Source organism: Ursus arctos, unplaced genomic scaffold, assembly GCF_023065955.2.
Source record: "Ursus arctos isolate Adak ecotype North America unplaced genomic scaffold, UrsArc2.0 scaffold_17, whole genome shotgun sequence".
Taxonomy (NCBI): Eukaryota; Metazoa; Chordata; class Mammalia; order Carnivora; family Ursidae; genus Ursus; species Ursus arctos.
The window spans coordinates 818245-834180 of NW_026622841.1; the positions used below are offsets into that span (position 1 = coordinate 818245).

Consider the following 15936-nt stretch of genomic DNA (forward strand, 5'->3'; position numbering starts at 1 on the left):
CCATTGTAAATGGAACTGTGTTCTTAATTCTATTTTTGGATAGTTTGTTGCAAGTGTATAGAAATACAATTCATTTTTGTATATTCATCTTGTATTCAACAGATTTTCAGGGGATCCCTTAGATTTTTCTGTATAAAGACCATGGCACACACTAGTTTCGCTCCCCTTTATAGTGCGGATGCCTTTTTCTTCTTCTTGCCCACCCGCCTTGGCTAGAACCTTGCTCACAGCAGCACTGTTCCTAACGGAATAAGCAGAAACCACACTAATGTCCTTCAACTGAGAAATAGATAAATAAAATGTGGTCTGTGCACACAACGGAGTATCCCCCGTGGCAGAAAGCAGTGAAGTACTGGGACACGGGACGATGCGGGTGAACCTGGGAAGCGTTACGCTGAGCGAACAGAGCCAACACAGAAAGCCGCACGGTGTGTGCTTTCACTCACAGGGGGGGAAGTCCGGCACAGGCAGACCTACTGAGGCACAAGGTCAAGCAAGGGTCACCGAGGGCTTAGAGAGGGCAGGGGAAGCAAGGGGACAGATGCTGTGCACCAGGCTTTGTGAGGGAGCTCCAACCATACTGACGGCACGACGGCAGTCATGCCCAACGATGGAGCAACCTGCCCTGGTGGCCTGCCGTCCACGTCCAACGCTGCATCTTGTACCGTCATCCTAGTTGCTAATAAATCACGTTTTACGGAGATTATAACAGACATATTCAAACAAATGACTACCGTTTCATCCAACAATGAAATTTTTGTCTGTTATTTGCCATTTGAACAAATGCATTTGCATCTCGCTGGGTTAGACACTGGGGTATCTATCTATGCAGACACCTCTCTATGTAGGGGCGCATATCATCTCTTAAAAAACTAAGATAAAGCCTGGAAGTATCTTTTTAAATTTCAATGATGTTTTTATTTCATAGCAGACCCTATAAAACGCTGAGCAGGAAAGTCAGGGCTAGTGTGCGACTTTCTACGCCCTCTTGTATGGCAGGGACGTCTGAGCTAAACCAGTTACTAAAAGAGTCAGTAATGCAAAATTATTTTTCAAATCTTATCTTAAACAATTTTCATGATTTCAACCAGTTGATAGGTTGTACAATTTTTGTCATCTTAATACAACAACTGTTAGTATGTCCCAACTCCGAAGCTTCGTGAAGGGGATGGGCTGACTCGGGCGGGCAGACGCCACCAGAAGGCTTCCCAGCGATGTGGCCGTTACGAGCGCCAGGAACAGAACATGTCTTTGGACAAAAGGTGTGTTTGTGATTCCTGAGGAATGACAATGCGCAGCTCCTTGATGAAGCAGAGTGCTCTGGGCACAACGAGCAAAGCAGGCAAAGAGGAGCTCAATTTCTCGGGAGAAAATCCTGCAGGCGTCCCTCCCAGGGCGCCGACAGAGGAGACCCACTAGCAGGCAGAGGAGATGGCGCTGGGCAAGCAGCTGCAAAGCTTTGTGATCAGCTACTCCCGGCGGGCAGCGCGCCTCACGGCAGCACGTGCTGTAGGGGAGCCAGGGCACGGCTGCCGCACAGAAACAAAGGCAAGTGCGCCCGAAGCATACAGGGACAGGTCCCCACCCAGACCCACCGATTTCCTGTGCAGGTTCCAGGTAGGGACCGTCCATTAGTAATGATCACGCGGCATCGATGGTGACGTGCACACAAAGCTACTCAGACTTCGCAATGAAGGAATGAGGAATGGAAACACAACTTCTAACACACTGCAGAGTGTGGGAATGTTCTTTAAAATATTTGACAGTATTTAATTTGTAGTCACGTATTACATTTGCTTCTCAGAAGACTGCGGTTCCCAGTACGATACGCATCTGCGTCCAGTGTCTCAGCTGGTGTGAACAGCCCAGCACACATGCGAGTGCGCGCACCGGTCAATCCCTGTGCCAGCCAGACCCTGCAAGTCTGCTGGCGCCAGAGGCCCCGGCCGTCGTCCTCAGGCAGCAGAGGCTGCACCCGGCCCCTGGCTCACAGGATGTACCACCCATCTCCACACGTCCCTGACCAGCCGTGCACGCCATGCTCCGCTGCCTCTGCCGCTGCAGAACAGCATTTCCCAACGCAGGGGAGCGGCCTTGGGAGCTGATGCGACAGGGTGCAGACCTCACGGCAAAGCCAGGTGACGGGCGCTGAGAGTCGCAGCGCGTGTCCTAAACAACCTGTTGTTCCAGGGCGTGGTCTGGGAACGCTTTGTTCTACAGGAACATAAAAGTTCCCGACAGAAGAGTTCACGGCTTGCTGTAACGGGCTGCAGCCTGAGCTCAGTTTTAAAATTTATGAGTTCTCCGCAGCACTGCTCTCTAAGCAATGGCATTGTCAAGAGCAGCCGGTGCGGAGAGGAGAGCGCCCAGGCAGACGCGGTACAAATGACCTGTCCTGGCGGGCCAGCGCCACTGGCTCATTCGTCACGGCACGTCTGCGATTTCTGGTCAGTGCCAATACGCTCTGTATCCTGGCAGCTAACAGATGTCTGCTCTTGTCGAATGAATTACTTCATGGTTCACGCACTGCTGGCCACACATGTGTCACTATAGCAACATCATTAATTTCAGATCTTACCGGAAACGTGTACCCCAATCAAACCTAATTACACCACACTGCTTTCTTGTCCACAAGAAGGAAACTATAATGCAATCACGGGATACTTCATTTTCTGTTCTGCTGGGGCAAACGAGAGGCAGTGTGATGGACGCTTCTTGTCAGAAAGTGTATTGATGAGGCACAAGCCCGATCACAATCACGCCAAGGACCGCCTTTCCGTTATGTCAGCAGCAAAAGGCTCCTCGCACAACAGCTCATTCTTAATCGTTTCAGCAGATGATGTCTGCAAACGGTTTCACACCCCAAATTCTTTACCCCTCTACCAAACCGCCAGCCCGTCAGACCCTCTGCGATGGCAGAGGCCACCACAGTGACCGCTAAACCCTGACCAACTGTAGATGTACATCGTGAGGAGACATCAGAGGACTTGAATTATTCACGACAAAAGGAATAAAACATAGAGCAGTTGCTTCAGTTCCTGGAATACACTGCTTCCCAGTAAACACCAGAAACACAGCTGCACAGGACCCTCCAGGCAGAGGGCAGGTGAGCGTGAGCACGCGTCCGCCACCGCCATGCTGGCCACGCAACCTTCCTGGCGGACAACACATGGCTCTGCTCAGAAGGTTGGGGGTTTGCCCAAGGTCACACACTGCTAAGAGGTGGGGGCCCAACCCCTGATGTGCTGGTGGCCTCCATCTGACTACACGAGAAGCCGGTTTTTACAGAGTCAGGGCGAGGACAGCGTGAAGTCCTACTACGTGCTTGCAGTGATGTGATGATTACACAACTCATGCTCGATGTCCTTCACCTATGATTTGCTCAGGGTGACCTCTACAAGCGGCCACAGCAACACTCCCTCCTGAGCTCTCCTCAAGAGGCCGACACACCCTCAGGCAGGAGGACTCCGTGAAGGGGAAGGCTGCAGCAGCGCGGGCGGCGGGTAGACGCCCACCCGCAGACACTGTGCCCGCGGTCCCACAACTCCAGGGCAAAGACAGGCACAGGGCTGTCATGTGGCGTACCAGACGTGCTCCACAAGTCTCCCCTTGTGATTACTGAGAAGGGTTCCGAAAAAGTTCTAGACCAAAAATTTTTTAAAATACCAAAAGTGTTAAAAACTCCATGCAGCTCCAACATTAGGAACTGAAGAAAGGAGGTCCCTCTAATGACCTCTGGCACAAAAAGGTCTTTTGAAAAATGCACAAGATTTTCTCTTACTCACATATTTTATATAATTTTTTGCAGTTCTTTTTAAATCTCAGAAACCCAGATTATTTATTTATGCTTTGTAAAAGTAGCAGAGTGAGACATGGGGAAAATGTGGTTTTACTTTATGACTCTGGACAAAACCACTCATCCTTATCCTGGATGGAACTCAGAATTCAGAGGAAAACGGAGGAGCTATGGAATGATGATCCCATCACCGTTTAAAACGCAAAATAAAAAGTTAGCATTTTAGGGAGAAATAGTCACAAAATCCTTCCTCCCTTGCTGATATTGCACATCCGGAGACACAGGGAGAGGAGAGGGAACCAGTTACTCCTCAGGCGTACCGCGTGGTCTCTGACTTATGCTTCCTGTTTGTAAACTGAGGTGAAAGAACAGGTGTCATACTTAGGCGTATTACATGCAGATTTAAGTGGCCATGAAAGGACGTCTGGTGCAGACAGGACGCCCCACACTGCACCTGCTCCCCGGAGAAGCATGCCACGCACCCCGAACACGGGGCACGAGGCAAGGACAGGCCTCCGAAAGAGGAAGGCCCCAGGCCTTTCCTGGTTCAATGTTGAACTGTGACATCCATCACTGCTAGTTAGCATTCAACTGTAAAAACTGTAAAACAGCATTCCACAATTTATGCATCGTACTGATAATCACTTTTTTTGTGTTACGTTCAGTTTGGTTTTGTTTCCAGGTCGATGCCGTGAACATTCCCGTGTTCGTCTCCTGCTCAGATGCGCACGTGTCTCCGTGAGGAACAGGAGCCGGAGGGACACGTGGTGCCGAGGCTCGTCTGTCAGCACAGAGCAGTGGCCACCAGGTAACACTGCACCAACCGTGCAGACGAGGTCCTGGGGCAGCGTGCGCCTCAGACAGGCTGGACGTGCCCACGCGGGAACAACGGTGTCGGTGCTGCACTGAGATGCCCTACTCACAAAGAACGTGGACCCATTCTCTCACTCAGCTCCTCCTCGGGTCTTCAAACTTGAACACTTACAGCCATACTTTACACATGTTCTGCTTGGATTTATTTCTAGTTACTTTATACACTTTGCTACTATTCTAATTGGCCTTTTCGGAATTAAATGCCCCCATTGTTGCTGGTATATGGAAACGAAGTTTAATTTTGACACTGAATCTACAGGTGTCACCAAGCTCTCCTGTAATTCGGCACCCTTTCCTCCGGGCTCCTTTGGGCTCCTCTGTAAACACTCACAGACCTGGGCACTCTGGGCACAGCGGGCTTGCTCCTGCTGGGACTCCAAGTGCAGGCTGCTGTTCTTGGTTTCTGACTGGATTTACGCACAAGGTCCAGGCTGCTGAGTGCAGTGCTGAGTGCAGGTGGGTTTCTCCTGCTGCTGGCGCGCAGCCTGACAGCCTCCCACGCACCGCCCCCCGACCTGTGTGCTATAAACTCACTGCTTCTCCAGGACTCTCTGCTGTGGAGCCACCTTAGGAACCATTCTGAGTTTGGGTTTGCTTCGCTCCAGCTTCTCCATCAGAATAATTCCACCTGTCTCCCAGAGATAACTCAGCCTCTGTGAAGGCACTTCTGCTTATTTTCCACACTGTTACAGATGTAGTCTCTGAAATCTTCTCCTATCGGCCCAGTGAGGTGGGAAGGGAGAAATCTGAAGACATTTTCTCAGTCTACTTTCTTGAGTCTGAGGCCTCGTTATTTCGGAGTTCTTCGGACTTATGAGCATCACCTGACGGGGCAGTCCCCGACGTGCCACAATGACAAACCCTGACCACAACCAAGTGGTGCTGGGGCACCTGGCTAGCTCAGCCAGTGGAACATGTGATGCCTGATCTCGGGGCTGTGGGTTCAAGCCCCATGCTGGGGATAGAGATTATTTAAATAAAAATTTAAAACCCCACTTTAAATTAAAAAACAAAACAAAACAAAACCAAATGCCATCAGCAACTGGATTTTGACTTAACTGCAATAAACCTATCACTTCCTCGTGAAGGCAGGCTCTACGGAATCCCGTATCGTCGCGCCTCAGTCTGCCCCTCTGTTGGTTTACGTCTTCCTTCACGTCTCTCTGTAAGGTCTGATCACCCTCAAGCATGTCCTTCAACCCCTCACGTCTAGCCCACGTGTTTCACACACACTCGTGCTACCGTGAGTGGGGTCATTACTCTTCGGTCTGCTCGACACGCAGGGAGCTATTTTGTTATTTTGACCTGTGACCTGCCACTTCACTGGTTCTTACTCTTAGCAGTTATTCCCTTGGTTCATTATTTCATCTACAAATATTTGTTCCTTCTTTCGGGCATACAGCTTATTTCTAGTCTTACTGCGATGGCCAGAATGAAACATGTGAAGTAACAGTGTTGTAGGTTTCTTTTTTTCCTGACTACGGTGAAATGTTTTCTAGTGTTTTATTAAAAATAAAACAAAAATTGAATTTTGAGACATATTTTATCATGTTATACAAGTATTCTCTTAGTTCTAGTTCACCAAGAAGTACTAGGAAATATTTTCTAAGACTTATTTTAGAAAGAGAGCACATGTGAGTGAGGGGAGAGGCAGAGGGAGAGAGAATCTCAAGCCGACTCGTTGCTGAGCACACAGCCTGACGTGGGGCTCGATCTAATGACCCTGAGATCATGACCTGAGCTGAAATCAAGAGCTGACGCTCAACGGACTGAGACGCCTAGCACCCCAAGAATTACCAGGAATTTAAATCATTAATGAAGAAATTGGGGAGGGATTTAACCTGTTGCTAGGACTTTCATTGGATTCAGTTTATCTTTTATTTAGTATTTTCTGGATTGACAAGGATTGTTTGATGAAACAGTGAAAAATGAAATAAGGACAAATAAAATTTGGGGCATGGACCTGAGGGTGGGATAGTTGCTATTAGGCTCTTTAGGAGAACGTTACTCTTAAAATACCAAACCCACACATGTCGTTACATTTTCCCAACAGCTCCTGTACTAAACAGGCAAGCAGTATTTCCTCTCAAGAAGCCACAGCTAATAAAACAAAGAGGTATGGCAGCGGAAAATTAAAAACATATAAACATGTCATTTAAATCTCTAAGAATTTAACATTTCGCAATTCTAATGATACTGTGTTTATTCGAAGGTGAAGGTTAGTTGTGCACCAATGTTCAGCAGAGTCTAGAAAATCCTAAATTTGAATGAATTCGATACTCCGCTACACACGTGAGCACGCACACACACACGCGCACCTGGGTCACCCTGCACTGGATGCTGGTGCGCACACATATGCACACACACTGGCGAGCACGCACATGCGCACCAGGGTCACCTGCACTGGCTGCCAGCGAGCGGACACGTGTACGCACACGCACACACACACACACACAGGTGTGAGAGCACACGGGCACGCATGCACACACACACCAGGGTCACCTGCACTGGTTACCGGCGAGCAGACACATGCACGCACACGCATACACACACACGTGCGAGAGCACACGGGCACGCATGCACACACACACCAGGGTCACCTGCACTGGTTACCGGCGAGTGCACACATGCACGCACACACACACACGTGTGAGAGCACACGGGCACACATGCACACACACACCAGGGTCACCTGCACTGATTATGGCGAGTGCACACATGCACGCACACGCACACACGTGCGAGAGCACACGGGCATGCACGCACACCAGGGTCACCTGCACTGGTTGCCGGTGAGCGGACACGTGCACACACACGCACACACAGGTGCGAGAGCACACAGGCACGCATGCACAAGTGCACCAGGGTCACCTGCACTGGATGCTGGCGAGCGCACCCAAAGGCAACATGAACCAGGAGCAGTACCTGTTTTGTCTGTCAGCAAGTACACCAGGCGCCCCAGCTCCTCTGGGATGGTGCTGGTCCGCACAACCGTGCCAGGAATGCTCTCGTCCTTCATGATCATCCATCCGTACGCGGCTTTGCCCATGTCCAAGTTCACACGCAAACTGCCAAATAAAACCCATCACAGTCGTTAGCAGGGTCCAAACCCACGCAGTATGTTCACACTTGTGTTTTCCATACAGACATATAATCTTTAACCTCACGTGAACTAAGCAGGTAATACTGGATTTCACTTTAAAATAAATGAAATTTATTGACACTTAAGCCAACAAACCTTTTTACACACCGTATCGTATTTGTAGGCGATGTCAACGGGCTCCCCGTCCTGGTCCTCCAGCGAGTATGCGGAGGCAGACGCAGGAGGAGAAGGCGGATGTGCTAAGAGCCCCCGCTCGGACAAAAAGGAGAGATGGTGCGTGTGTAAGGGAATCAGGCAGCATCCCACTCGGAACAGGTATTGGAAATGCATCATCTTCATCGCTCATTTTACAAGAACAAACAGGATGCTTTCCTGTAACGATGCCTGCCGGGACCGAACACATCCTGGAAGGAGGGATGGGACGGCCAGGGCGGGGACCTGCCCGAGGCCCAAGATGGTGGTGTAGCTGAGCAGGAGCACACGGGGGGAGAGTGGCAGGAGGTGCGATCAGAGGTGGCCGCGGCCACACCGTGCTGCAGAGTGTCAGTTTCACAGTCAGAGGGATGGACACCACTTTACAAAGGGCTCCTCTGCAACCCCAGCGGCACTCAACTTCCCGCTGGGCTCACTGACGCACTCACTCGGCTCCCGCCTGCGTCCACACGAGTTCCAGCTTTGCCCTTGCTCACATTCAGACATGAGATCATTCAGACATGCTTTCAATTCTAGAAAAAAAAAATCTGTGCCTAATTTGATTCTGTCAAGAAAACAGCAGACGTGATATGTGACGTACCTACACAATAGGGGAAGCTGCTGATAGTCAATCATTCTGACCAAAACAGCAATTCACACGGATCTGCCCACTAAGAAACACACCCTTGAGAAGCAGTGTGGAGGAAGGACTCAGAGTCAGTGAGAGAGTCTAGTCTGTAGGTAAGTTCAAGACAAAAACATCGTAATGAACTATTTGTCCATAAAGCTCATAAAATCCTAAGAACTCTGCTGGTCAGAAAGAAAAGTGTGAATTGACAAGAACACAGACCTCTTACACCAGTACGTCACTATGTCTCGGCTGCGTATAGTCCCGCTACAGCCGCGAGGCCAAGCAATAAGGGAGGACAGACACTGCAGGGCAGCACCAGGGGCAGAACACGGCAGCTGCTTGGCCTCATGGGAGGCCTGGTCCCAGGACAGCTGGGGCACCGTCGACGGGAGGGTGGGCTGCGTGTGAAGCCCACAGCTACCATGGGCACAGGGCACCCGACTTCTGTGTGTTCCACTCTGGGGCGCAGACAACACTGTTTCTGTGGCTCTGTGGTGAGGTGCCCAGAGTGGCCGGCAGGCGGAAGGGGCTCGAGGAGTGGCTAAGGCACAAGAGCCTAAGGAGACTGAAGATGGGTCTGGAGGAAGGAAAAGCAGCATCTCGCACAGGCTTATCTGTGATGTGGGCACTGGCGGTCAGATAGACCCCTGAACCAGGGCAAGACAGGGGGAGGCTCCGTGGGCGGAGCGGGGCACCCAGGGCGGGCTGGCCTCCCAGTGGGGTTGGTGCGGCTGGCTCTGCAGGCCCGGAGGCCACACTGAGGAAGAACATGACTTTCGTCTGTGTACTCTGGTCAAATTACTTTGGAAAATGTCAGCCTGCCTCAACTACCACAAGGCACAAGGATCTCTATCTTCAAGAGGCAGGAAGTTTTCAAGAGTTCACAGGGTGTACTGGGCTTGGGGCGGAGTGGAAGCCCAAGGAGCACCTTCTGGGTTCTTCCACGGTGCTCTCTTCAAATCGTGAACAGTTACGGCTCGAGACAACCACTGCTGCTGTCACGAGCTGTAAATGTTTGTTATTTCATGAGATACTGTGACACAAACACACACCAGTGGGGTGTCTACGGCACACACTCTCAAGACTGGTGAACAAGACAATGTGGATAATCTTCAAGGAAACATAAAGCACGAGGCAAGTTCGGTTTACAAGTGAAAACTATCAAGGGAAATGTACCTTCAACTACGACTGTAATACCACACAGGAAGCAGAAGCTTAAGTTTATAAGCATTGTACATTTTGGTCAAATGTTCGTATAATTTGCTTTTTAATGTTAAAAATCTCTAGAAGCTCAAACTTCAAAGTTAACAGAGTAATTATAATTATCATCACTATACTTATTTTTTGGTAATGTTCTAATTTATAGAATTTTAAAATTTACACCTCTCCTCACCTAGTAAAGTACTTTACAGTAACGTGACTTACGAACAAAAAAACATGAAGCCTACCATTTTGAGAATTACAGAAATAGGTTTTAAGGTAATGGATACCAGTTATTTTAAGCTCATTTTATTGCTAACTGGTCAAGTGTGATTTTGTTATCAGGAGATCTATTCCAAATTAAGTGGAAAAGCTGTCCGCCATTTTAGACAGTCAAGTGAACAAGAAGGCAATCGTGACCCTTACCATCACACAAGGAAACCGAAACGGCCCCCCTGACTCTGAAGAGTGTCAGGAGTGTCGAGAAGGGGAGCGGCAGCTGAGCATAAGGCTGACCGGCGAGCAGGCGCCTCGTGGGGGCTCTTCCCTGACCAAACCATCCTGCCTGGCCTCACCTTGCCGGGCAATGCCGGAGGAGGGAACCTGAGCCCTGCACAGACGTCTTCCCTACGTGCCGCGATGGCACAGGACCCCAGTCAGGCCGTGTGCTGCCTGTGATACAATGGCGTGGTGGCGCTCGGGCCCCCAAGGTGAGCCAGGCCCCGAGCCTGCAACACTCCTCAGGGAACACGGCTGCACTCCTCCCTGACTGAGGCTGATGTTTAGAACCTAATCTGAGCAAAACAAAAGTCATTTTAAAGAAAAGTTCTATCAAAAGGAATCAAAACTTTTCCCTGTAAATGGTCATCTATGGGAACTTCTAACTTTGAAGTTGTTTTAGCAAAACCAGGGGGGGTTCCCGGTGCTTCCCCAGGCCACGAAACACTCTCTCCAAGCAGAGCTGATGCGACAACACAATTACGTCAAACGCAGGCTTCATTCGGGCTCTGTCAGTTTTTACACACACTCTTCTGCTTTATGTGTCCCAAGGACAGATTCGTGTCGCACCCCATGCACCATCGGGATCAGACAGTTCCAAGAAGCTTGCAGACTCCTCAGGTTAACCCCCAACGATGCCACCTGCCCCCCACCCGAACCCTGGCAACCGCTGAACTGTCCAACATAATTTTCTAATGGGACATTCAAGAACATCCTATAAATGCCCAAGTTGTTTTATGTATCAATACTTTGTTCCTTTTTATTAATAGATAGTATTCATTGTATAGACAGACTATAGTTTATCCAGGTCACATTTTTTTTTAATGTCACCTTGCATTCCCCAAATTTGCTATGATATAGTTGTACTTTATTGTTAAAAGAAAGTCCACTGCATTCTCAAGAATAAAGCTGACCACATCCGAAGCCTGAAAATTGTACCTACCCTCGGAAAGTACTGCCAACAAAGTTAATCAGGAAGTTTCACTCAAATTTGCCTAACTTTCTTTACATAAAACTGCAAGAAAGTTCTGTCATCTTGGGTAATGGCAGACTATCCTGTTTGAATCAATGTTCCCACTGAAAACAGTAAGAAATACTATATAAAATATTTTTTAAATTTCTTAAAAGAAATAAAGAACTAACTAGAAAGTGAGGAATTTCTGGGTTGAAGCCTCATCAGTTTTCACGAGGGTTAAGTGATCACGTGCCAGTCCTCAAGAGTCTGAATTTTCTCTTCAAAAGGCCACCTGTGCAGGAGCAAAAATAAAGACCAGGACCATCAAAAGGTGGAGGTCTAACAGGAGGCCCTTCTTTCCACAAGAAGCAGGGCCATGAGGGGCTACGCCGTCACACTAAGGGGAAAGCTGGAAAGTGAGGCACCTGCACGTGGATGGACACGTGGAGATGGGGCCAGGCTCACGTGATTCAGTGACTATGAATCTCCAATTTGGAGGAAGATGTTCCAAGACAGGTGGTACCTCCAAGTACACCACAGAAACAAGCGTACAGTATACAAAAAACCTAACCTTCATCTTTGATCTCACATTACTCCTATAATTAGCTTTTCACAAATACAGTTACCAAAGAAACCCCTACAAATAAACGAAACACAAAACACACAGCACTCAGTGAAACAGTGTACTACGGGCGAGAGCCAGAGGGAAAAACAAGAGAAAAGGGCCGGCAGAAGCAGCAGATCCCACACGTGACTGACACAGACAAGACCGTGAAACTAGGAAACATATGGAGAACTAGAAAGATCTTTGCAAGGAATAGGCAAACATAAAAATGAATAAATCAATGTAATAAAGACATCAAACAGAATTTCCTGAACTAAAAAGGGTTAATAACTGACATTAAGAACTCAACTGGTTTGACAGTGGTCTAGATGCAGCTGAAGATGAAATCAGTGACTTGGAAGTCGGGTTGCTGGGAACGATACAAAATGGAGAATGGGGACAGAAGGCGGAAAATAGGGAAGAACAGGAGAAACAAAGAGTGGGTTAGGACACTGAGCAAATCTCACATTCATGAGCCAAAAGAGAGGGTACAGAACAGTATATAAGGAGACAGCAACTCAGTTTTCTGGGATCACAAAGGACCGATCCACAGACTTTGAGAAATGCACTGAATTTAAGCATTCTACGAAAAGCAGCTTCCGCCCCCACACACTGTGTCCAAGCGCAGGGCAACAACCCAAAGCAGCTCTAAAAGCTGCTGTAGGGTGGAGGGCACCAAGGAGCAGAGGCCCATAGGTGGCCGCCAGCTGCGGCCAGAAGGCAGCGTGGGACACGCAGGTGGAACAGTGTCATGAAGGACAGCCAAAGAGAAATGTAGAGCCTTCCCAACAAACCCACAGTAAACAAAATAATCAGTTTCTGACAGAAGGAAAATCATTCTACGTGAAAGGCCTGAAGTATAAGAAAAAATAAAGAAACATGTGGATACACCAAAATGCATCAAGAATGTACAAAACAGCAGTATCTTTGGGACTTAAGAATGACTTGAATTAAAATACATGACAGAAATGGCACAAGGTCGAAGGGATGTGGGGAGGTAAACATTACTGAGATAATGCGTAAAAGAAGTGACTACCCGTGGATTTGACAGATTGAGAATAATGACCTCAGTTCACGGGCTGACTACTAGAAGAACAAACATGGCTTAAAACCTTCCAAACTAGTAGAGAAGAAAGGAGAATCATAAAAAATTATAAGTAAAATGGTAAGACAGGAGGAAAATACAGAACTGTAGGTCATACTAAAAAACAAAATAAGATGACAGGTTTAACCAAAAATACAACAGAATCACAGTAACTGTGTAGGCAGTTTGTCAAAGTAGGTAAAAATTAAACTTAAGACACACACACACACACACACACACACACACAGAAGGGAAAGCGCAAAATGGAGCAAGACAAGACAAGCACATTACACCCAGTAGGCACGGCTATATGAGCTTAACACAGAGTTGAATTTAATACAAAAAAGCTTTCACAGAGGTGCGCCTGGGTGGCTCAGTGGGTTAAGGATTCGACACTTTCAGCTCAGGTCATGGTCTTGGGGTTTTAGGGTCAAGCCCCACATCAGGCTCATGCTCAGTGTGGAGTCTGAGGATTCTCTCCCTCTCTCTCCCTCTGCCAGTCCCCCTTCTCTCTCTCTCTAATAACTCACTCTTGAAGAAAAAAGCTTTATCAGAGATAGTCACTTTATAATGAAAAAATGCTTAATTCAGCACAAATATGTAACAGCTTAAATTTGTATACACCTGATACCAAAGCCACAAATTATATAATGCCAGCAATAGAATTCCCGGGAAAACAGATTCCTAATACCAATGCGTGGTTTCCACACGATGCTTAGCAAGTGTGAGAGAAGGCAGAGGAAAGCCAGCAGGGGTACGGAGAAACTGAAAAACAAGATTAACAATCTCGGCCTAAGAGACGTGCAGGGCACACCACAGCAAGCAATCCCGCACCCAGGTTTAAGTAAACTAAACACCCAGTCCTACAACGCGTCTCAGCAAAGTTTGTGCATCTGAAATGACTAAGATATATTCTCTGACAACAACATAAAACACTAAATATGAACACAGATAATAATTAGAAAATGCAAATATGCTTGTAATAACCATGGGTCAAAGAAGAAATCACAGTGGGAATTAAGAGAGATTCTGTACCTGACAGTAACAAAAATCCAGAAACGTCTGCGATGTAGCCAAAGCAGTACTTCTGTGCGAATTTACAGCCTCAGTGACATATACTCAGAATGGAAAACAAGGCTGAAAACTAGTAACTGAAGCATCTATCTCAAGAAGATTAACACGAACCAAAGAAAGTATGAGAGGAGAAGTAAGGTAACAACAAATTAGAGAAATATTATATAGCACAAAGAAAAACCTAGACAAGGTTTTCCCAAAAGACTCCTATGGTTGATACACCTATCGGAAGACTGATCAAGAAAAACAGAAAAGAGAAACAAGTATCAAGAGTGACAAAGATAACAGCAGAGACCCCACACATGTGAGGTAAAAGGAAAACATTATCAACAGGCTTGTGGGAATAAACTTGAATACGGGCACAGGGGACACATTTCCTGAAAACCAAAACTGCAAAACTGATTGAAGAAGAAATTAAAAACTTGAAATCAACTTTTCCAATTATTTAAAGTTGACTATTTACAACTAGTTGATAAATATATTTAACCTATTAAAGAAACCAACTCTGCCAAATATCTTTTCACAGTAAAATGTTCAGGCCTCCCTAACGTGCAAATGTCAAGGAATAACTTGTTATAATTAAAAAAGAATATTTTAGAGAAGGGAAAATGAGAGAAGACTTGTCGATGTATTTCATGAGAATGGCAGCTGATACTAAACACCGGAAGGAAAGTTACAGCGAAATCGCTCATGTGCACCAACGCAAAAATTCCACAAAAATTACAAACAATGGAATCCATTAATGCACAAAAGAATATTTTATCATGATTAAGTTGCATCTTTTCCCCAAAGAATACAAGGTAGGTATCATCTTAGAAAGTCAAAAACAATATAATTTTTTGTATTAAAATATTAAGTAAAAATTTAAAGATGAAAAATCATATTCATAATTTTAAAACAAGTTTTAGCAAAATAGTAATAGGAAAAACTTCTTTGGTGGTGCCTGAGTGGCTCAGTCAGTGAAGCGTCTGCCTTCAGCTCAGGTCATGATCCCAGGGTCCTGGGATCGAGCCCCACATTGGGCTCCCTGCTCGGTGGGGAGCCTGCTTCTCCCTCTGCCCCCTCCCCTGCTCGTGCTCTCTCTCTGACAAATAAATAAATAAAATCTTTAAAACAAAGAACTTCCTTAGTATAAAAAGGGTTTTTATAAAAACATACAGCATACTTAATGATGAAATCTTGGAAGTTTTGCCTTTCATACAGGAAACAAAAACAGTACTTCTGCTTAATGTTATCTCAGGAATCTTCGATCCAGTGATAAGGAAAAGAAAGAAATGGTGCAGGAATCAAAAGAAACAAAGCTGTCATTATTTACTGATGATACAATTATCTACAGAGATAATACAATAAACTCCAGATTACTAATTGAAATCAATAAAGTTTTACCAAAATTGATGGATTCATTTTATAGAAGTCATTTGATTTCTCCATACCAGTAACACATACAAAGGAAACAGTTCTTTAAAAACCCACAGTATTTACAACAGAACTCGAAAAATACTGAGTTTCTAGGAATAGCTCTAATAAAAGTTGTGCAAGATTTCTAAGGAGAGGGGCGCCTGGGTGGCTCAGTCGTTAAGCGTCTGCCTTTGGCTCAGGGCGTGATCCCAGCGTTCTGGGATCGAGCCCCACATCAGGCTCCTCCGCTAGGAGCCTGCTTCTTCCTCTCCCACTCCCCCTGCTTGTGTTCCCTCTCTCGCTGGCTGTCTCTATCTCTGTCAAATAAGTAAATAAAATTAAAAAAAAAAAAAAAGATTTCTACGGAGAAATTTTTTAAACTGCGATACTGTAGAATAAGAGAGATGTGTTGGGGCACCTGGGTGGCTTGGTCAGTTGAGCAGCTGACTTGTGATTTTGGCTCAGGTCATGCTCTCAGAGTCATGGGATAGAGCCCTGTGTCAGGCTCCATGCTCAGCAGGGAGTCTG

At 46.8% G+C, this 15936-nt stretch overlaps 1 protein-coding gene across 8 annotated transcripts in view; it reads right to left on the minus strand.

The window, feature by feature from the left end:
- Positions 1–15936, minus strand: part of ATP9B (ATPase phospholipid transporting 9B (putative)) — a 250435-nt gene that overhangs the window by 65195 nt on the left and 169304 nt on the right. For all 8 annotated transcript variants that reach the window (XM_057313321.1, XM_026496508.4, XM_057313320.1 and 5 more), the window contains one exon: positions 7595–7737. In XM_057313321.1, coding sequence (XP_057169304.1) covers positions 7595–7737 — 143 coding nt within the window. The remainder of the gene's footprint in view (positions 1–7594; positions 7738–15936) is intronic.